At 41.7% G+C, this 23,494-nt stretch overlaps 1 protein-coding gene across 1 annotated transcript; it reads left to right on the top strand.

The window, feature by feature from the left end:
- The first annotated feature begins 176 nt into the window (after nt 1-176).
- LOC108676987 (conserved oligomeric Golgi complex subunit 1) lies at nt 177-15,540 on the top strand. The gene is made up of 21 exons (XM_018165133.2): nt 177-368; nt 1,350-1,511; nt 1,809-1,986; nt 2,416-2,535; nt 2,738-2,866; nt 3,404-3,482; nt 4,309-4,441; nt 4,921-5,036; nt 5,345-5,433; nt 6,746-6,912; nt 8,698-8,816; nt 9,601-9,698; nt 9,743-9,755; nt 10,288-10,372; nt 10,681-10,912; nt 11,025-11,225; nt 11,715-11,866; nt 12,553-12,721; nt 13,056-13,178; nt 13,418-13,639; nt 15,275-15,540. Exons 1-21 carry the CDS (start codon nt 244-246, stop codon nt 15,404-15,406), a joined length of 2,844 nt encoding a protein of 947 aa, XP_018020622.1. The 5' UTR covers nt 177-243; the 3' UTR covers nt 15,407-15,540.
- Nucleotides 15,541-23,494: the final 7,954 nt, after the last annotated feature.

The raw sequence follows: 23,494 nt of genomic DNA, 5'->3' as shown, positions 1-23,494 counted from the left end.
TTAGGTCCACTGACTTTACTCAACTTTTAGGACTCAAAAAGGAATCTAAAAAAAGTCTTGGCTTTACCACTATGAATTTTTATGGGTACGTATTGAGGTCATGTAAAGCCAGTTAAAACCGCTGCTGGATAGTTTTTTTTTGCGATTCTGGAGAGTTTACTATGAATTTGTAATTGGTATGTTTCATTACACATATTTCACAGCCTCACAGATATATACTTATTAGTATTAAAATACTTCAAAATGAAGACAGAAAAAGACATTGAGAAGTTGTTTGAGACTCACACTGTTGAAGAAGTGGCTATTGAGTTGAAAAAAATACAAAATACAATTGAAAGAAAAAAAGAAGATCTCCGAGTAATGGTTGGGTGAGTAGATACAACTATTTTATCATATTTTTTCAACCCCAAAATTTTTCATTTTCTAGTAATATATATTCAGAATTTATTCATATTTTTTCTATGGTTTGTCATGATGTCATCATTTCCTTGAAGTGGATTGGATCTTTTTGTATATAGTAACTATATTTGTTTTGAAAATGTAATCATAAAATGATGTAAACTTGTAATGATGATGAAAATCAAATTGAATCTTGTTAAACTTTTTCTGCTGAAGCTAGTAAATTTTTCTATTTCGTCACTTACGTTATCTGTTTATAATGTTTGCATCATTGCCATCATTATGTTTAGTGCATGAAAAGTTCATCTCAAAGAAACTGAAAATTTTTAGTTGCAGTGAACATGATGGTAATGCAAAATTTTCTGTGAATATGAGTCTAGTATGGAGGGTATTATTTATATTTTAATTTCCATACAATTTCCTAATTATCTGTTGTTTTATTTTATCATCATTATATTTGCAAAAAAATATTTTATTCCATGTACAAGTATATTTGCACTGCTATTGCACTGTATGAAGCTAAAGCATTTATGGCTGCAAGTCATTATTGGATGCTTAGAACTGGTATTATGCACCAGTATATATGTAACTTTCTCAATGAACAACTCCATTGTATTTTCACTCAACACTCCTGGTAGTATACAATGGCCTTAAATATTGTATTATATCACAAATTTACTGGCTTATATTACCATTTGTACATGCAATGCAATATATATATAATTGTTTATACTCACTTTAGAACATTGATAATACTTGGTGGCATTTGCTAAATTTCTTTTGGATGTCTCATGGGTGTAGATTATTGAGGTAATTTTATTTTCATTGAAAATAATTTGATACCCATAATATAATTTGAATAAAATTGATGTTCTGTTCTCTGTAATCATTTTGTTTTGTTCTTAATGTGTTCATCAAAATTTAACAATGCACATTATTTATCTGTCCAGGGAAAGGTACCGTGACTTGATAGAAGCTGCAGACACCATACAGTGCATGGAGAGCAGCGCTGCAGGCGTGTGCACGGAAGTGGCCGCTGTACAGAGGCTTTGCTCCAGCCTGCAGCACAGAGGGCTTATTGGATTCAAAACAACACCTGCCATTGATGCATTGTAAGAAACTGTAAAGTTTGCAAAAAAAATTCATGATTCATGTGGATTTAATGGAAATTAATGCTACCTAGTTATCAAAATTAAGCATGAATTTATCTTTTTAATTTGAACCTTGTTTGTGAACTTTAGGTTTATCATTTGTTCATTTTTTAGTGAGTAGCAACTGTTTACATTTTGTTTAGGCAGCATCTAAATTAGGACTGAATTTATTGTTTACTGCATATGTACCAAAGCTAAATAACTTTTATGCAATATATACCTATAGGTACCTATTTTTTACTTGGTCTTTTCTTGCAGTGGCGATGGAGCAAGTAGTTCACTATTGAGCATTGGTGCTCAAATAAAGGTGGTGGTGATGGCGAGCAGTAGAGTATGGGCCTTGCTGGAGACAGAGCAGTTGCTTCCTGCCACCCTTGTTTACCTCTTCACTCAGCATACACACACCGCCCTCATACTCTCTCAGGCAACATACCAGGTGCTCCTTTTGACTAAGCTATTCAGTTTTGGACCAAAAGGCATTCAATTTATTTGCTTAATTGTGGAATATTTAATTGCTATTATTAGTTTGGTTAGATCTATTTTCAACAAAACAAATGCTTGTATTCCTCCTGTAATGTTCATTTTTGGCATACTCGTTATGTTTTCTGGGCACAGGGTCAGAAATGTGTGTCATTTTGATCCAAAGACTACAGGAGGGTTAATAAAGGATGGAATAATTTCCTCAATAGTATCACTCATTGGTCATTATTGTCTAACCTTACAGCAATGCTCTGAGTGTATCATCAATGCTTGCATTCATTTTACAATGGCAAAATCTTTCTTTTGAAAAATAATGCGATTTTCAAATGGCAATCAGCAAAAGCTTTAGATAATAAACAAGAGGTTGCTGCTCCTGATGCATCAGGTGGACCTGGATGAGCAGTTCCCGGTACTAGCCAGGCAGTGGGCGAGCGTGCAGCTGCTGCCTGACATTATCAAGCGTCTCTGTCACCACACCATCACCAGCTCCTCCAGTTCAACTCAGGTCAACTTTGTTTCATATTATCTATTCATTCATTGTCAATTTATCTAGTGTACATACGTTAACTAATTTTTCTTCCTATAATTATGTACAAGTAAAGTCCATTTTTTCAGCAAAATTTGCTTCGATTCAAAAAGTTTTAAGTTTGATGTATTTTAATCTCCTGAAAATTGTTATCACCTGAAGAATGTTTATTGACGAGCAGAGTGTGTGCCAAGCCGTGGTGTCACTGCAGCTGCTGCAGGGAGAAAGTCTGAGTGCCACTCTGCAGGCTGTGCTGCAGCTGCTGCAGGACGTCCTCCTAGGCTCCCTCACCTCCTACACGCCGCAACAGGTGAACAGATTGCCAGTTGGGCCTGCGTATTTGATGAGATTCTTGTGGTGAATTTTCATGACACTGTTTAAAATAGCTGAACTTTATTGGAAGTTTCTATACGAATTAATTATTTGTTATGTGTTACTTTACTTGGCAGAGAACTAGTAACTATTTGGCTGTCTTTTGCTACTTCATTAAACTATCGATCTGCGAATTTGATAAGTTATTGCTACAAGTTTTTTCCTAAGAAAATTCATTGTTATTGAAAACTGCCTTGTGACTAATATTCATTTAGGAAGTAGTTAGATGCCAGTCATAATCTCTTAACAGCCATTTTGTAAATTAAAATAACAGAAGTTGAGAGAATGCTAGTTGCTGATCTCTTTTATTCAGCTTTTTAAAATATTATCACGAACAAACATTCTAATGATATTTTTATCATTGAAACATGGTACATGGAGAAATGCTAGTACATCGTATGAATGCTGCCCACAAATCTAAGTAGATTTACTGGTTGTTTTCTTGCATATAATCTGATGACGAGTTGTGTTGCAGACGGCACGATCCTTGGTTACCTGCTTCGCGTCGCAGCTCATCCGCGCCCTGACTGTCCTGCACGCTGCTTTCCACGCCGGTACATATACATTATATATATAAGCTTTCTATTACTTTGCATTCTTTTATGAAACTTTCATGGTTTGCATGATTAGATATACTGGCCAAAGTTTAGCTAGAAAGCAAGGCATCAGGCATCGTAAGTTTGTGTTGTGTCCACATCAAGATTTTGAAATTGACAGCATTAAGATATTGGATTATTTGATGTTTTTTGGTTGACCATCAGAGTGTTGTATTGGACTTATGAAGCCCAGAATCAATTTCCAATAGTGATGTTTCTAAAACGTTGCTGTCTTCACTATTCCGCAATACGTACGTTTCATTTCTCCATTTATCACGTTGACTCCGATTGCTTTATCTTGTACTATTATTTCATTTTTAGTACTGTTTTTAAACAGTTTTGCCAGACGGTCATTTTTTCCGGACAAATTCCGTGATTTAGTTTTTCTCAATTGCGTTGGCCGGCTAAAATTTATGGTAGGGGTACTTCCTAATTAAACTTTAAATACTGAAAAAAGAAAATAAATATAGTTTTTATAGCAGAAGCTACAAATAAACTAGTTTATATTGAGTTATCGGCCTTTTTTTGGCCTTTTTTGTTCTCGGATTTGGCCGATTTTAGGCAACCTTAATTATGTATCACTACGACCTGGAGAAATACATTTTGTGGTACGCATATGTACCACTTCGTAGTCAACGTGTTAATACATCCATGTAAATTAACTGACTACCGAAATACTGAAATACATGCTTGTTTTTTATTAACGACTTCATTGTAGCCTTTGGCCATAATCTAAATGTTGAAATCACCATCTGAAAATGTTGAATAAAATATATCTTCATAGATGGTGGGGCGATGAGCGCAGTGGAGCAGATGGTGGAGAACGTGACGAGCGCTGCTAGCGTGTCGCCCGTCTCGTACTTTGACGAGCCCAAGCGTCTCGTGGACAGCATCCCTCTTGCCGTCCGCTCCTACAGGTCTGTCAGCCACCAGCCTCACGTCCGCTGCTGGACCACACTTATGCTGGGCAATACGGGCCTGGAATTATGGCTTTTTTGATGTGTATTACATTGATTGTATAGACGTAAGGATGATGCTGACACTCGTTTCAAAAATATTTTCTAGATGGAGTTCTTTAAAGACTTTTTTGTAACCCCTTCCCAAAGCCATTCAATTTAGCTATTTTTAAAATAGGTACTCGTTTATTTTGAGTTGATCTTTTCCTGTTAGTTCTTCTATGATAATGTGCTTTAAAGTATTATCTTGCTCTAAGATGTGTGCATAAAGCGAATAGCATAAGGAAGTTAAACTGTTTTCACATTTTTTCTGTATTAACTCCTTCATACACTGATCAAATGTTAATAAAGTGAAAAAAACAACCGAGGCCTATGTAAAAACTATTAATTTCTGCATGCACAAATGTATAAGTTATCGACCACACAAATGGCGTTCACAGGCCGCGCGTGAGCTCAGGAGGGTCCCGTCTGGGTGAAGGCGAGCTCAGCGACAGCGTCGTGTCGTGGCTGCGCTCTGTCACGGAGGTCGCCACGGTTCATCTCACCTCCATACTCGGTATACATCACTTCTGTTGGCTGCCTCCTCCGATTTCCTATCATACTTTACGATTGATTTTAGCTGTTTCCTTTTATCATGGTTTGATCTATCGTGCCCTATCATGATGACTGCGAGCCTTCGCTACATTTTCCTTAGAATTGCTGAGCTATAGTGGAAGCAGATCAAAATCATCAACATTTACCTTATGGTAATTTGTTCACGACGAGTACCGCAATAACACAATAGACTCGAGATTCAGAAGAAAGGTGATTATTAAATTAGAACAAATGTAAGTTTCAATAAGTGTGATAATTGTTCACCCGCAGGCTACTGCCCTTCGGTGCAGTCCGTGTGCACCGTGCAGGCCGGCGTGCTGCAGATGCTTCAGAAACTTCCTCACACGTCCTGGTCTCAGGTCAGATGCTGGACTTTAGTTCAACTATGAAGATTTAATTATAAAGTTTTGCTCCTGCACCTAAATGTCCTGGTCTCAGGTCAGACGTTGGCCTTTAGTTCAACTGTGAAGATTGAACTCTAAAGTTTTCGCTCCTGCATCTAAATCTGAATAAACAGTCTGAATTCGAATGAACTGATATGCTGCTAGCCAGCAAAAAGAGAGTTAGGATTGCATAGTCTTGGCGTTTGCTTGTTCTAGATCTTTTCATTGGAATACTGAAAATTTTGCATCCATGTCTCGCTTAGCGGTAATTGACCATTGTGGGGCTCAAATCTTTCCGTTTCTAAATAAAAGTGAAGTTGACGTAATTTGGATGATGCTATCATTTTCTAATTCTTAGCTCCTGCATTTGCATTTGAATACTGAAAACTATATGTTCATGCCATGAGCAATAACGTAAGGAAATAACGTTGGCAAGCTTTTTTTGTAATGATGATGTAATTTTCAAGCGTAAGTTGAAGAAAAAATCTTTAGAACTCATTTTGGCAGCTTTGTTACCTAAACCTGAGGTTGCATGTTAATCTAATTGCATGCAACGTGTCATCTTTCCTGTTACTACCAGTGAAAGTAATTTCATCTTACCTGTTCCTCATATTGGCTACTTAATAGTTTCAGAACAAGTGAATTATTGTAATATCAATGTCCGTTAACACATTTTTTCTTACTTATTATTATTATTAATATTATTATCATTATTATTATTAGCTCAGAAAATGTAGTTAAAAAGATCAACGCTTGAACTCCTCTTGTCTGCATGATTGTTCGGAACAAAGTGGAAAGTTTCATTTTTAAAAATTCTCGAGAAAACTGTCAATCAGCGTAAGAAAGATTGCCACGATGTTTGCAATACTATTTGCTATTGAACTACTTAAGCCAAGGTATTGAACTATTTAAAAAATCTCATTGACTAATTACATATTTGATGGCCTGGACATCAGGGCAGAACCGGAGTCTGCTTAGGTTTCCTGATCGCCATTGCTTCCAAGTGTCGCGAGGAGGCTTGGTTTGAGCCCTGCTCTCCGCGTGATTAAAGCAGAATGTACATACTTACTATATTGCACATATATCAATGAAGAGTAATTTGTGGTTAAGTTATATTTATTCTCTAAACTATATACCTACTTTGTTTCACCCTATAAGATGCTAGCCAATAGCTTATCAGATGCTATGTTGTGATGGCCTCAACAATTGTGCTTGGTGAAGGTGCTATGTTGTGCTGGCCACAACACTTGTGCTGGGTGTAGGTGCTAAGTTTTGCTGGGTGTTACAGGTGACGGAGGCGCTGGGTGTGGGCAGGTGGTGCGTATGGCGGCAGGTGGTGCGAGGCTGTGTGCTGGCGAGGGCACAGCAGCTGGTCAGGCTGCAGCTGGCTAGAGCAACTCAACAGGCGCTCGACGACGTCACTCAACTCGTCCACGCCATCTGCACCAATGACAAGTAAAATAATCAATGAATTTTCTGATTTGCATTAGGTTTTCATGCATATCATGTCAGCTACTGTTGACTAATGTTGCCATGCATTATTGATTTAGGTTTAATGTTTAAGGAAGACGGGTTCTACATCACTTGTTCTGGATGAATGAGAAAACATTCCATTATCTCTCATAGACAACTCTTCCACGACCTTCTTCGGACCAGGCGATCCATAGCGAGCAGGTCCCTTGCCGGGACCACTACCCTATCATCAAGGCAAGCATCCGCCATATCTGGAAGGAACAGTGGCTGAACGTGAGAGAGAACAAACTGAGAACAATTAAGGACTGTGTACGAGCCTGGAGTTCATCATACCAGAAATCCCGGAAGATGGAGGTAGCGCTGTGCAGACTAAGGATCGGCCACACGCGCCTCACTCACAGCTACCTGATCGAACGCCGTCCAATGCCGTATTGCAATGATTGTTTGGTACCCCTGACGGTCTTGCATGTTATGGCGGAATGCCCGAGCCACAGTGATACTCGGCAAGACTACTACCCCAACACCACTGCTCTCAGCCCAAATGAAATGCTGTCTAGGATGCTGAGAGAAGTTCCTCGAAGCAACTTTAGAACTGACAACCTCAGACGATATATAATCGAGTGTAACCTGCTGCCGGATATCTAGCACGGCACCTTGACATAGGTCAGAAAATACCCACACTTGAGATGAAGCGACAGAAGACGGATCGAACCTGCGCCTTAGAAATAGATAAGCATACACTCAAGACCAGATGGATCAGGCTGTGAGCCTAAAACTAACGAAGAAACCTGAACCTGCGAAACCGAAAACTGCACCTTCGGCGCGAAATAGACGAAGTTGATCTGAAGTGCTAGAAATCTCCCCCCTACTACTACTACTACTCTTCCACGACCTGCTTCATTTTATCGTACAAGAATTTACCTTTTTTATGAAATTTTACCTTTAAAAAACTCCACAAAATTTACACTGAAAACTATTATACTGAATAAATTGAATGTATACAATTATCATCAATACCATCGCCGCATTGTAAACGGGAATCTTCTAATAATACAAGCATTGGCAATAATCTTGCAGAGTGCAGACTGTGTGCGTCACTATAACGCAGTGGTAGCGGCACTGAGATGAGAGGAGCTAGTCATGGGTTCGAGCCTTGGCGAGCTTAGTTCATTTCTCTTAGTTCATTTGGAGCCTTAGCAAGCTTAGTGTCGCTGGTAGACGGCGCTTGGTAGCTGTTGGAGGTGGTGCTTGCAGCATAGTCTTAGTTTGGTGTCCCTAAATGAACTAATCGCGTGTACACGCATCTCGGATGCCCGTGCTTGCTGGCATCACAGAACAATTTTCTGCGCGAGGCGAAGCGCATTGACAAATACATTCATGACACTCAGCCTAAATTCCTTGATTTTATTATATTGAATTTAAAATCTGGATTAAGAGTGCGTTTTAGCTCACAAGTGGGTGCGATGCAACCTCTACAGTATATTGAGTGAGAGCTCTTAACAACGTCGAGGTTTTAATATTGTGGGTTAAAAGCCGCGCAACATTTGCTTAGGAGTGTCACCCGAGATGACCAGCGCTGTGGTTCATCACAGTTCGTTTGAGAAAGAATTAATGTCAGCCATTCATACCTTATCTCCAACGTAATCAAGCTGTGATCTATGTTGCCATTATTAGTAAATATAATAAATTATTCTTAAATTCATTATTCTATCCAAAATAATTTTACGTATTATTGAGTGCACTCTAGACTTTGTGTGTGATGTTCAGGGTGCGGTGCAGTGAGGGAGAGGGCGTGGTGTCGTACGTGTGGTCTGAGGCCGCTGGAGACTTGCCTGATCAGGTGGGCTGGCTGTCTGCCTCACAACGCACGCTGCAGCAGGGAGGCGGTCAGTTCAAGCCCACAGCTTGCCTGTTTCCTTTAATGTTCTTAGTTCCTATTTATTTCTGTTATTTATTCCCTAACAAATAGTCGATGAAAAGTATTTCAGATATGAAATGAGTTCAAGTCCACAGCTTGTCTGTTTCCTTTTATGTTGTTAGTTCCTTTTTATTTCCGTTATTTATTTCATAACAAATAATCTGATGAAGAATATTTCAGCTATGAAATGATTTATAATGTAGCTTACATGTTATGCTGATTTATGGTGTAATAAAACCAAAAAGTGGAAGCTGAAAGAAAGATACATGCGTTGACAACAACACTTTACGTAAAAACTTCCTCGCCCTTCTTAGATGTGCGATCAAGAATGCCCCGTCAAGTGTTTTTTTCTGTTAAAATATAATTCCTTTTTATTGGACCAAGTCCCGGAATGCATCAGAAGTTAGTACCGCTTGATGCCTGTGTCGTAACATCTGCATTTGTCTCTGACTTCTTTAGGCAATAATTGTCACTGATAGAGAGATGAATGCAATCTTGTATTTCCTTTGTGGCGACGCGAATTATGCTATACAAATACGTTATCGAATATCAGTGCGTGATCAGCTGCCATTGTTGCTAGTGTGCAACTGTAGTGTTATGCACTCTCGAAAACCGCGAGGTTTACAAAAGCTTGCAAAAATGCCAGCTTATATTATAATTCATAATATATTTTATTACATACGTATAGATAATTACATTATTTTTTCTACCTAAATAACCTATGTATTATATATTCCTTAATATTTGCGCAGGTCTGGCCTACAAGGCGTTGGGCTACACGCAACGCACCCAGAAAATTTGCTCAAACCTGAACACCGCCCTGGAGCAGCTGCGTGTAGACCTGCAGCACATGCNGCAGCACATGCGACACGCAGGTACAGGCACCTGCAGCACATGCAACACGCAGGTACAGGCGGGATTCACTTCACTGACATCAATATTAAGATCACTTGCTTGCTTAGACCGCAAATTCACATAAGTTTTAAAAACAACGAAAACAGCAACATAATCATAATTTCTTTGGAAGAGAAAATGTTTCGAAGTCCTGCTCCATCGTCAGTTAAAATCTTAGAGCACAAGTACAATAAATTTAACATGAAATTCAGATTGAAGGTATGAAGACATAGATCTACACTTCGCCATGCTGAGTCGCACGACTCGAGAATTTCTGCAATTATGCCTCAGATATTTATAATCGTCTTCTGTATTTCTATTCAGATCATAGAAAATTATTTATTTCAAAAGCAATTGTAAATAATTTTGGGTAAGGGGCTGACTTGTCTATTCCAATCATAGAAAATTATTTATTTCAAAGCAAATTATTTACAATTGTAAGTAAGAGGCTGACTTGTCATTCTTAAAGTCATTGTTTTGATGTTATTCTTGTGGGTTAAGTAAGAAGTGGTCAGTAATAACGTGGTAACACCACCATGACGCAGGTGGTGACGGCCACGCCGAGAGCCTGGAGGACTACAAGGCTCTGCTGGCGCTGCTGCAGCAGGAGTCTGGCCACGTCTTCCTGGGGTGTGTCATGTGCTCTAGCTCCATGAGCCTCAATAAAGTATTGGTGTTTCTGCTCGGGAATAATTCTCAGTCCTATTTGCTATTCTGACATTCTTGAGTATGGTGTCGTTTCTCGTGCACAGCAAAGCTCCTACTTGATTTAAATAGAATCTCGGCAATAGAGATTTTATTTTCTGTTTTACTTAAATAACTTGATCGAAATATTTGAATATTTTTTCAATGTATTCTGATGCAAAGAGCTTCTTAAACTTTCAATAAGTCCAATTAATCGTGCACGTCTCACAGTGAAGCTCAATTTGTATCTGCAGTTTGATTCGTGACATCGAGAACGAGGCTCTAAAGAGTGAGCCTGAGACGCGACCAGCTGAAGACGAGGATATGCTGCAGGAGAGCGAGGGAGGCGGGCGTGGGGTGTCCCTGAGCAGCCACGAGGTTACGTGCGTGTCACTCGCACGCCTCATGCACGCTTTCAGCAACAACTGCACCAACCTGCAGCTCTGTGCTATTGCTACGGCGCTCACCAACCCCGACACTGTCAGGGTCAGTTTTGCCACGTAAACAATAACAAACTTATCGTCATATACTGCGCTAAGAGCCAAGCTAGTCAGCTATCCGCCTAGTTTTGAGTGTAAACTAGCCGTTTATCTTGCAGCGAATCGGTCTGGGTCTGAGCGTGAGCTGCAGTGACGAGAATGTGTGGGACACAACACGTGCGGCGCTGGCGGCTGCCAACACGTCCCTGCTCGAGCGCTTCCTGGCGAGCCTCCTCCTGCAGCTGCAGGACTGCCTCAGGACGCGCCTCACCGCCCCCCTCACCACCGACAGCGTGGCTGCTGCTCTTGCCAACATGTCGGTACGTAACTAACTGTAGTGTAAGCTCTTCTATCCAATTTTAACTATTCTTTGAATTTTAAATTTAGATGTTTGAAAATTATCGTGTTTAGAATTATCTTGATTTATACATCTTGATTTATACATCTTGTATATTATGGTTGCACGATTTAACCCTGAATCTGCCTATGCAATACATAACCATAAACTATGACCTGGCAACTATAACCTGATCAGTTTGAAGGGTATCGTTTTCGAAAAGCAAGAAACTTGTTAAGACATTTGTTAGTGTTAATGTTTAGCCAGTAATGTGCATAAACATTTCATAATTGTACATGTTTTGTGCCGAAAATTCCAAGACTACAATGGGAATTCTATTTATTCTGCCATTTTCGAACCGTCCAGGAATTTATTTATATCTATTTATGTATACATATATTTTTCATATTTATTTGAATGTATTACGTAATTTATTTCGAAGCTACCTAACTAAGCGTGACGTCGCGTGCAGTTGTGCGAGAGCGTCGAGGTGAGCGAGGACGGCGCTGAAGGCAAGGTTGTCTCCAGCCTGCGCGTGCCCTGCCAGCCCAGTCCTGCCCTGCTGCACGGCCTGCATGGCCTGTGTGCCCGCCTCAACGCTGCCGTCCTGCACACGCTCAGCAGGTCAGCAGCCATGGCATGCACACACTCAGCAGGTCAGCAGCCATGGCCTGCACACGCTCAGCAGGTCAGCAGCCATGGCCTGCACACACTCAGCAGGTCAGTAGCCATGGCCTGCACACGCTCAGCAGGGCAGTAGCCATCACACCCCCATCATCTCGCTTGTGCAGGCCGTAGCAGGCTACACTATCAAGCTTTCCGTTATTTTTCTTACGCTGCCCGCGCGAAACTTCGAGAATTATTGTCGCATTTCAGTCAGTAGACTGTTTTAATTATAGTTTAAACAGAGAAATTCTATTAGTTATCATATAATATTTTTGTATGAGCTTGCGAACTGCCTTCAATCTCACACGTATCAAGTATATCTAAATTAGTCGGCTTTTTGAGATATTCTCCAGCGAAACTAAATATGTTATTCATGATTTGCATCAAAATTAGTGGGATATTCTTGTTGTTAATCTGCCATAATGTGAGTCTATCATCGAATAACAGAACATAATTGTACTTCAGGGAGAATTAATGTGTGGGCTCTGACAAACTTGTTCGCCAGTGATTGATACACGTGCGTGTGGGAAATGTAGGTATACATATGAACTTTTTCTTCATACGATATCACCACCACCATCAATACAATCCTCAGTGACAATCCCCAAAGTTAACGACTAAGGATTGACTCGCGTTGTGAGCAGCAATTTCAGCCGTAGTGTGGCCGGAAGCGTGTGCCGCTGTGTGGTGGCGGCGTACAAGGATGCAGTGGCCGCCGTCACGGCTGCTGAGAGCCAGCAGCTCGCGCTGCACCTCATCTTTGATCTGAAGTTTGTGGTGGCTGCGCTCCTGCCTGCTGATGCTCAGTTCGAGGTGAACCGAATTAGCAGTGGTAAAGCCTGACTTGAGAAGAGCGCGTATGTGCTCTCTGCTCAAAATAATGTTGAAGCTTCTATGCTCACTTCCTTCGAATTTAATATTGCAAAACTTTTTAATAGATGATAATAGATGCTCATTTGATTGTAGTTGGCAAAACACAGTTTTAAAATCGATAATTTCGAATTATTACAATGTGCCCCATCATTGTTATTGAATAGAGTACATGATAAAAATTGAATATTTCCTATCTTTGGTAATGAAAAACTCGCGTGTTCTTCCGCTTGCACTCGCCGTGCCGTGCCTGCAAGTTAATCTCGTGCCCATGCAGAGCCTCGGCGCGGAGGTCCAGGAGCTGCAGCAGCAGCTCGAGGGCTGCGTCGACCCCTTCGACATGAGCGTCTACGAGAGCCACCTCAGCGCCCGCGTCAGGGCCTCCGCCAACCGATGTCAGGTGAAAAGAAAAGAAAATTAGTTTGACAGATAAAATGAAAATGTAGTACCTATTACTTTAACCATTGACGCTTTTAAATTTACCGCTCTTGTAGCTTCATGAAAAATGTGTAACATTACCTATGGAGTTTTGATTGAGATTGATTTTTAGCGATCCTTCAAATTCAAGTCATTTTTACTTTTCAATTTATCATTGGTAATATGATTGTTATTTTTACGTTTAATTCATTGATCCACTAGGTGATCCTGGGCGCTGTGATGGTGCGCGACCGCCACCACCCGCTAGTGAACTTTACAAGCAGCAGCGCTGCCATCCTGCCAGTCGTGCCCGTGGTCGAGATTCCGCGCTTCAGTAACGTGCCGCTGCCTAAGACGTCATCGACCACCGACGCAGGCTCCCTCATCATGGAGTCAACCTCAAGCGCCGCCTCCTCGCACCTAACTCCCCAGCACAGTAAAAAGGTCAGAGGATTGTTCGCTCCGTTGATGTTCCTGCGAAGGGTAGGGCGTAACTACTACTTAGTAGTAAGGGTAGGGGCGTAACTACTACTACGTAGCGAAACTACTTCCTAGGATATTATCAATGCTAATCTATTGCGAGAGATATCTATTAGTGAGAAGCTATCTGTTTGAATATCTTCAGCCGAAAATTTAGTCCGGCTCTGTAATTATATTCTTTTGATACGTTTAACAATTTCATGAAGCGTGTTCTTCCACGACGCGCTCGTAGAGAATTGAGTTACTGCAAAGCAGTTTTAAATTTACGAAGAGTATTCTCAGAACTTTTTGGATTTGCAAATTTGACGAACGCGTGTAACGGACTCGTCTTGAATTCTAACGAACAACAACCTAACTAATATTCTGACCCTATCAGTAGTGGCTGAGCTGAAACTAGCCCTGTCAGTCAACGTTAGCATTGAATTTATTATTGTTATAAATTTGACTTAGCGAGTCTAAGTTGTGACTTAATCATAAATATGACTTAGCGAGTCTAAGTTGTGACTTAATTAAGAAAACTGGAGAACTCAAACCGAAAAATGTTCCGTCCCAGTTCCTTCTATAATAATTTGACCTGAAACAATACTAAAGACGCAATCATCTTAAGTTTCGATTTAACGTTCATTTTTTCAGGAAAAAAAAATTACACTTTTATTTAATTAAACTATTAGAAATCTCAATAAAGACGTATTCATGGTGGGTATTATCACATAACATAACATAACATAGTGATCTCGGCGCTGAAGAGTAGGCCTGATTCCGTCTGTCGCCGATTCTTGAACTTTTCGTGCCTTGTTCATAGAAGATCTAAAATCGTCTCATTTGACCGGATCTTTTCAAGACTGACGATAGTTTGAAGTAGCTACTAGATCGATGTTTGGTTCCTAAATAATTGAAGAAGAACTTCAACATTTACTATTTATTTTAACATTATTTGGGGCACAGCTAAATGTTACCTATATTTTAAAGACTTGAAGGAAAATTTTTAAATTAATCTTCAAGAGGACGACCCTACTGTTTTCCACGTTAACTACGTCAGTTTAAATTTTTATGAGTGCAAAGACATTTCTTCCCCGGGTGAAATGTTTTTATTTCTCATCTGAGTGGAAGTCGTTCATTGGTCGAACTTGATACTCGCTTTTTTTAAACCAGATAAATATAAATTAAGTTCGATCTGTGCTTCCTTTTCTATGAAGCATCCTGAGTGTGTCTACTGTCTAGATTTCAGAATAACTATATTGGGAACAATTTCGAAGAATTATGTGTGAAAAACTGACTTTATTTGCTTGATTTATATGAATTATCGCTATAATAAGATGGGTTGGCGCTAGATATTTCGAGCAGTTGTCACCATCATCTACAGATTCGGAGTTTGCTTCCTAAATTGATGAACCATACCTGAGGGTGATCACATTTGTTTAGCTTGCATCTCCTGCAGTCGAGAGTTCTAATTCCTTAACCCCGTTGACCGATATCATAAATGTTATCTGTATATTTGCCTAGTTCTAATTGAATTAGCGTCATGTAGTAGTTTTCCTGTACATAATTGGAAATGAATTTGTGTCCTTGTTAATTATTGGTTTGCTCTCGTCTGTACAGGAGACGCCCCCACAGGCGGCCACGCTACCATCGAGCGCTGCAGGCTCGTCAGGAGCCATCACGCGTCCCAGCGCGTCTTCAATTTTCTCGGCTATGAGCTCGTCTTGGTTCGGGTCGACCTCCTTCAAATAAATATACACGCGTTGTAGGTCTGCTGCGAACATTAATGCTTGGGTCATTTCTCTGCAATTTAGTGTTGTCTTATATTTATTATCCTGTTGTCATACTGATATCCATTTTATGTGTTAATAAATTTGTTGAATATTTCTGCATTTTCATTTCAATGGTGATCTATAGTTGATCGTTTTTTATCTTTGAGTCATTATCAACTGTATTGTATTGTACGCTATGATTGAGTTCATCCGGATAACATTTGTTTGCAATTCCCACTATCAAAGTAGTGTAGGGCAGCTGGCTTTAAAAGATCAACTTGCTGCATTACCTGGCGACATAGGGTTATAACCGGCCTACCGAACTCCGCCTGTACAGAGCTACAGTTCGATGTATGATAGACTACGTATGCATTATATACGTATGCATACGCCAGCTAACCAAACCTTCCCCTTCTAAACTACCTCCGTAACGCAATAAGGATGTGCACCGGAGCCTTCAGGACGTCACCTGTCATCAGCATGTGTGCAGAGAATAGTGAACAGCCAATTGACCTACTCGATACCTAGCCTACACATCAATTAACACCTTCAACATGCGCGGTGTCGAGGCTGATGACCAAACAAGCTCGTTCGCGTGCAAGATGCGGTCCTCACCTTTGAACCTAACTGGCAACAGCTGAGATCCAACAGATAATTGGGGCACCTGCTAATTTCGAAGTGACGAATTCTCGTTAACACTTTCTGCCTGGTCATAAACTACAAAATAAATCGTATCTGACAGCGCTGAAAACCCTCTTTTTCAAATGACGTACCCATTTAAAACCCTTATTTAAATGACGTACCGTACCCGCAGAATTGACGTATATCTTACAGATCACGGCAAATCGGGCGGTGCCGTGTTCCGTGCCAAAGCAGCCTTGTGAAGACTAATCTCTAACTCGGTTATTTTCAGTTGCTGAGCTCATGGGAGTGCTAGAATTCGGTAGACCAAGCTTACAGCCCTTGAATCAGCGTGATGGTCTAGAAATCATATTGCTAAAAATACGCCGTATGGAAGGAGCCCTCTGTTGGCTAAGCAGTGGCCGCATACTACTCTTCCATTGGTACCTAGTAGAACGCCGCCTCGCGTCTTGTTGCAATGACTGTCTACCTAGTCCAACTGACAGTTGACGACGATGACGACCGAAGAAACGGCTTCACATTTTTTAAATCTCCACTGAGCCCAGACGAACTTTTATGTGATCTTATACGAAAATCCCCCAAGTCAACTTCAGGATTTAACTATAACTGCGTTATCCACAATCCAACGCCAGGTTAGGTTATTACCTTACGATTTCAAGTTATACAGTCGTACTCCCGACAGGGAAAAGGGAGAAGTTAAGGCTATCAGAATTTTATTTTTCTATCATTATGAGTGTAAACTTTAAATATTTGATTGGAAGCGTAGAGGCAAGTTTGCTGGTACAGTGAAATATAAAACGGATTGCGTCGGATGACTAGGATGTGAATGAAGAGATCAGATAACATAACATAGTGATGTCGGCGCGGAAGTGTAGGCCTGATGTGGCCTGTCGCCGATTCTTTTCCTTTTCGTGCCTTGTTCATAGATCTAAACTCGTGTCATATGACCGGATCTTTTCATGACTGGCGATAGTTTGAAGTAGCTACTAGACTTCCACCGGGTTCGATATGGTGCTAGGCATTTCAAGTCTGAACATATATTTTTCCATAGCTTTATCTAGTCTGTTCTTGAACGCGTTCATATGTCTAAAACGATACTAGTACCTACGTCTAGTAGAACGTTAGTCCGTGACCGTTCATGACAAGAAAAGCCGTTTTCAGGCGGCCACCTGAAAGGCTGAAAACTACCTCATTTGTCTCGTAGCTTCGGGTGCGACCGGCCACTTTTCCGGTCGCAAACGTTAGCATTAAGTTTAACTGAATATATGACTATATTTAACTGATTCAGTATGCATATATAGTCTTTGGCAGTTGTTTCTTGGATTCAGAGGTTAGTCAGAAGCAGCACTCTACACCTTGATCATGTGCTTGGGTGACATTCATTCAGTCTCGCTTAATTTCCAGCAGCGACCTGTTCACGTATTGAGAAACTTTTACCTTCATCCTGGTTCCAACGTTGCCACGGAAATTCAATCGTGCATTTTCTGAGCTGCTACGATCTAGCGTCAGCGGTTTTCTACCTGACGTCTGTCGCCTTGCCTGACGTCTGTCGCCTTGCCTGACGTCTGTCGCCTTGCCTGACGTCTGTCGCCTTGCCTGACGTCTGTCGCCTTGCCTGACGTCTGTCGCCTTGCCTGACGTCTGTCGCCTTGCCTGACGTCTGTCGCCTTGCCTGACGTCTGTCCCGCTGTCTCTTATACACATCTAGATGTGTATAAGAGACAGGTCTTACATCTGTCGCCTTGCCTGACGTATGTCGCCTTGCCTGACGTATGTCGCCTTGCCTGACGTCTGTCACCTTGCCTGCCGTCTGCCGCCGTGCCTTACGTCTGTCGCCCTGCCTGACGTCTGTCGCCTTGCCTGACGTCTGTCGCCTTGCCTGACGTCTGTCGCCTTGTCTTACACCTGTCGCCTTGCCTGACGTCTGTCGCCCTGCCTGACGTCTGTCGCCCTGCCTGACGCCTGTCGCCCTGCCTGACGTCTGTCGCCCTGCCTGACGTCTGTCGCCTACCGGGACGAGCACGGGACAAACCCGATGATTGGCGTGCGCACTTGGTCAGAGGTGAGCTGTGTGACTTGTCACAGTTGAGAGCCTGTGATCGGGGGCCGGGGGGGTGCGTGCTGCTATCTGATAAATCCAGGAAGTACTTGACATCCTCTATGACTGAAACGATTACTATATAACTATTACTATATAACTATAACCATAAAATTACTATACCTTTTTTATTATTATATGGCTTTAGCTATATAACTAATACTATAACCATTACTTTAAATCCATAATTGCAACGAAAGGTGAAACCTCTGTCGTATTCTCTCAGCTTCCCGCTCGTCGGACTGCACGTGTGCGACACGGACCTCATTCGAGCGGGAGCCATAATCTCCAGTTTTCACAGTTTTCAATATTTATGTGCCAGTTTCTGTTCCTTACTAAATAAATTTGTTATATTGTCGATTATTCGACTTATATGTTTTCTTGGCCCTTCGCGTTTTCATTATCATACTTGAAGTGCCAACGATGTCATCGGGGAGGCTGTTCCACACGTCTGTGATTCGAAGCGAGGAGAAATGTTGTCGCGTGGAGAAGTTGCAGCGCAGTTTTATTAGTTCATAGCCGTGGCCCCTGGTGTTGGTTCTTGTTTCAAATTCTAGTAATCCTTCGGGGACCTTGTATAAACCATGAGTATACTTTTATACTTCAATAAGGTCCCACGCAGACGTCGATAACCGAGGCTTGGAAGCTTCATAATCTCTAATCTTTCTTCATAGAACTTGCCCTTTAAGCCTGGAATTATCCTTGTTGCACGTCTTTGAACATTCTCCATTAAATTTTTGTCCTTTTCAAATCTTGGTCACCACACAACGTTTCCAAACTCTAGATTCGGGCGCACGACAGCAACAAACAACTGCTTCATCGCTTCTGCACCTAGGAACTCGTATGAGCGTTAGAAAATTTCAGCTCCTTGTCGACATAAACTCCGGGATCTTTTTCCACACTAGACTTTTCAATCATTACTTTCTCGTTGCAACCATGTCTTCTCATGCTGTAATCTTGCTGTTCATTATTTTTCCCGAGGTGAAGTACTTTACACTTGTCAGCATTAAACCGCAGCTGTCAAGTATCAGCCCAGTTAACTAAACTGTCAAGATCATCTTGAAAACGCGCTTCGTTCGACGCATCCTTCACTGTATTATGAAATTTGTGTCGTCAGCATACATGGAGCACACGCTGGCAGAGCTGGGCAGCGCTACTTGGAAATGTAGCGGCGCTACCGCTACCGCTACATGCTCTAAATGTAGCGGGCGCTACCGCTACCGCTACACTCACTATATTGTAACGGGCGCTACCGCTATCGCTACAGTAAAATGTAGCGCGCTACATTAGCCGCTACAATGGCCAAAATTATTGGAAATCTCTAAATATTTATTGTTCTGCTATTGGGATTTACTCATTAACATTTAATAATAATAGAACATTTTTAAAACATATCAATGCAACTTTATTGCAATTAACCTAACCGAACTAGTATGGGTTACCCCAGGGTTAGATACAGTAAATAGAAGTTACAGTTATTTTTATTTTTACCCTCCCTACATGGATGTGAACTTTAATCTACCAATCTAAGAAAGTATCCACATATACATAAAAAATCAGTCCTTTTTTTGTATATATATGTAGATTATTTTTGAGATTGGTAGATTAAAGTAGACATCCATGTAGGGAAGGTGAAACATAAAAATAACTGTGTAAAAATAACTAAGCAAACTGAAAGATGAAAAAATACCTGAAAGTGGTACGGTAACAACTTAACAAGTAACAACTAACATGTTGACACTAGTAACAGGCTGAGGTTGACAACATTACACCGAAATCTTTCGTACAGTTTTATATAAATGTAGCGGTAGCGCTGTAGCGGCAAAACCTCGTATCGCTACTTAAATATGTAGCGGGCGCTATCGCTACATTGCCTTAAATGTAGAGCCGCTACCGCTACCGCTACATGTAGCGCGCTACTGCCCACCTCTGCACGCTGGACACTGCTTCTGGCAGATCGTTTATAAAAGCAACGAACAAAATAAGGACAAGAACACTTCCTTGTGACACGCCACTGCGCACTGAATCCACTGACCACTGATGCCCAGTTTGACACGGTTCCGTTAACACTAGAATAGATTAGAAGTGTCGGCATTGAAGAAAATTGGCCATGTCAATACTGACACGTTGTCGTCTACCTACTAGAAAATGTTATGTTAAATGTTATGTTCTAAATGTTAAATGTGAGATAATGTTAAACGGACTTCTCCAAACAATGAGGTAATGACTTTGCATGCTTAATTTGCAAAATTTGGTAAAATGCTTTATGGTTTCGTGTTCATTGCATCAATGCCTTGATAGGCAATGTCGAGCGTAAACATGTCTACAGCCGATACCTTGCACAAACTCTATTCGTCTTAAATTGGTATTTGCATATTGGTGCTAATTCAAAATGCCCTCTAGCATGAAATCATTACTAATATTAGTCATGGTTGAACTATATAAGGTTGACCCACTAGAAGTTCCGTCTTTCAGTTCAGCTTTCTTGCTGCGTCACAGAGATCGAGAAACATAGACTTTGACAATACGATTTAAGGTCCTTGACGGTCCTGTTCATCGGTCGACAACAATTTTTATCAGCACCGCGCACGTCGCAGTGTCTGTTCCAAGATGATCGAAGCCTCATCACTCGTAGCATGAAGGGCTGTACAGGGCCGGGTTGTCCCTCCAGAAACTTTCGAACCTGCTCTTGAAGCTGTTTACAGATGGCGCTGTGACGACCGACTCTGGCAGCATATTCCATGAGTTAATTACTCGCTGTGAAAAGAAGTTGCTCCTTACGCTGAGTCGGCATCTGCCTTTTGCGAGCTTAAGAGAGTGGCCTCTAGTATTCCTATTGCTTGATAACTGGAACTGGGGCTTTAACACCCTGTACAGTCAATGTACGTACTTGTACGTATCGATAAGGTCACCCCGCAGGCGCCTATGCTCAAAGCAGGGGAGACGCAACGCTTCTAGCCTCGCGGAGTATGGCAAGTCTCTAATCGAAGAGAGGAGCTTGACAAACTCATCATTCCCACGGCCGATTGGTTGACTGGTTTGAACGCATTTTGGTGATTGGTTAATGCCCGTGACATAACTGAGATCAGTGACGTCACAAGCAAACAACAAGCTTAATCCGCGAATATGAGCTCCTCGTGGGTCAACCTTATACTAGTTCAACCATGAATATGAGTGGTTTTACATGAAGTGTTTTTATTTATTAAAATTTGTAATAAAAAATTCACATGAATGAAGCATGGTTGAGGAATGAAGTTTCCGTTTTCACTTGCGCGGAAAGTTTATTATTGTGTACATGCTCCGGATGTTGCTGCTTAACATGTGAGCAGGAGAGTGCATTCAGCAAAGAGAGCTTTAATTTCCCAATTTCCCATCCTTCACCTGCTACCCTCATTGTTTTTAAGAGGTGCAGTGCAAAAGTTAAGTGGGAAGTCAAGAGAGCAAAACGAGAGTCTTGGAGAGGCTATTGCAGCAAAATCACTTCTGACACACCTATCGCACAACTCTGGAAACAAGTTAAACGCCTAAGAACGCCATTTGTGCGGAAATCACAGCCATTTATTCTGCCCAATGCTGTTGTTACAGACTCTCTCAGTAAAGCCCAAGCACTCTCCCTCCATTATGAGCAGCTCCTCACGTGTCCAGCACCATCTCCTTATCCTAAACATATAATCCTGCCTCTCGCACTTGCCTTGAATGATGATACCCATTCTCCAATTAATGAGCCTTTTTCCCTTTATGAGCTTAAAAATAGCCTCAATCATTTAAGAAAAACCTCCCCAGGATTAGACCGTGTTCACAATTTTCATCTTTTGCATTTACCTCCAAACCATACGAAGTGGCTCCTCAGCCTCTTCAATCAAAGTCTCCATTTTGCTATTGTCCCGGAACCTTGGAAAGCTGCTCTAATTGTGCCCATCCCTAAACCTGCCAAGAGTCTCACCTCAGTTTCATCATATAGACCCATCTCACTCCTGTCATGCATCAGTAAACTATTAGAATCATTAATTAACAAAAGGCTAGGATTCTTTCTTGAGCAGAATGGCTCCCTTAGGCCATCACAGGGATAATAAGCCAGTATGCCAGACTCTATCAAAAGCATTGGATAAGTCACAAAATACCGCAACTAGTGGTGTTCTGGCAGTGAGGGCAGCGCGAATGGCAGCCTCTAGTCTGGCCACCTGGTCCACTCCAGCAAGGCGACGTCGAAAGCCCCCCTAAGCTGAGCCAATGTGGGGTCCACGGAGCCCTGCTAAGATGGCTGAGAGCCTACCTTACAGACCGGACTTTCCATGTGCAGTTTGAGGGCCAAGTGTCATCCTTAAGAAAAATCAAATCTGGGGTACCGCAGGGAGCAATACTCTCACCTCTTTTATTTAATGTCATGATGAGAGACCTCCCATCGGTGCAGGGGGTGCACACGGTGGACTATGCCGACGACGTTCCCACAGGAGTTTTGTTTGTTTGTGAGGTAGCAGCTCACAGTCCCATATTCTTAGACCAACTTGGTCAGAAGAAGCTCCAGGCTGTGCCGCCCAGGCTGGACCTTCGGTAGAATCCGCAATCTCATGTGAGGCATAGTGTAGGGCATGTCAGTAGATACTAATCGGGGATGATGTACGAATATGTTTTTTTTTTAAACTCTTCTCATGCAAATAGTCGCACAAGTTACCTAGTAGCAGCAATCTCTTAACCAGTCCGCTTTTTACAGTGTCTTACCCCTGTCGTTTTTCCCACAGACGTGTGACACCTGAACACCAACGTCCGGTCGAGGGGCTACCTTGGACAAGTCTCCAGAGCTCCTTCCAAATTTCGACTAAAGAAGAAGAAGGAGAGTGCATTCGGGAGTTCTGTTCGAACCGTTGAGGCAAGAGGTCCCTTGTGCAGAGCTCCCGTGACAGTAGCCGGCTTCGGCCGGCTGCTACGTTATCTTTCTAGAATTATCTTTCTCGAACTTTGAAAATGCCGTACTATCCCGCTCCGAGGCGTTGAGCCAGCGGATGCCATGGTACGACCAGCGTCCAGCTTAAGTGAAATTCAACCCCTGAAGTTCTGAACACCTATAAATGCTCCCGGCGTCTAACTGCCAAATTTTGTTACAAAGATTTTGAGATGCCTCCATGTGTGGTTAGTACCCCCCCGGGTTCGTGGTTAGTGCCCCCAGGTGAGTGGTTGGTGTCCCCAGGTGAGTGGTTAGTGTCCCCAGGTGAGTGGTTAGTGTCCCCAGCAGACCCCAGGTAGTGGTTAGTGTCCCCACTCCCCGGGTGAGTGGTTAGTGTCCCCAGGTAGTGGTTAGTGTCCCCAGGTAGTGGTTAGTGTCCCCAGGTA

This window comes from Hyalella azteca, unplaced genomic scaffold, assembly GCF_000764305.2.
Source record: "Hyalella azteca isolate HAZT.00-mixed unplaced genomic scaffold, Hazt_2.0.2 contig2887, whole genome shotgun sequence".
Classification (NCBI taxonomy): domain Eukaryota; kingdom Metazoa; phylum Arthropoda; class Malacostraca; order Amphipoda; family Hyalellidae; genus Hyalella; species Hyalella azteca.
Note: the sequence above shows the minus strand (reverse complement) of the source record. Positions and strands in the feature narration are given on the sequence as shown.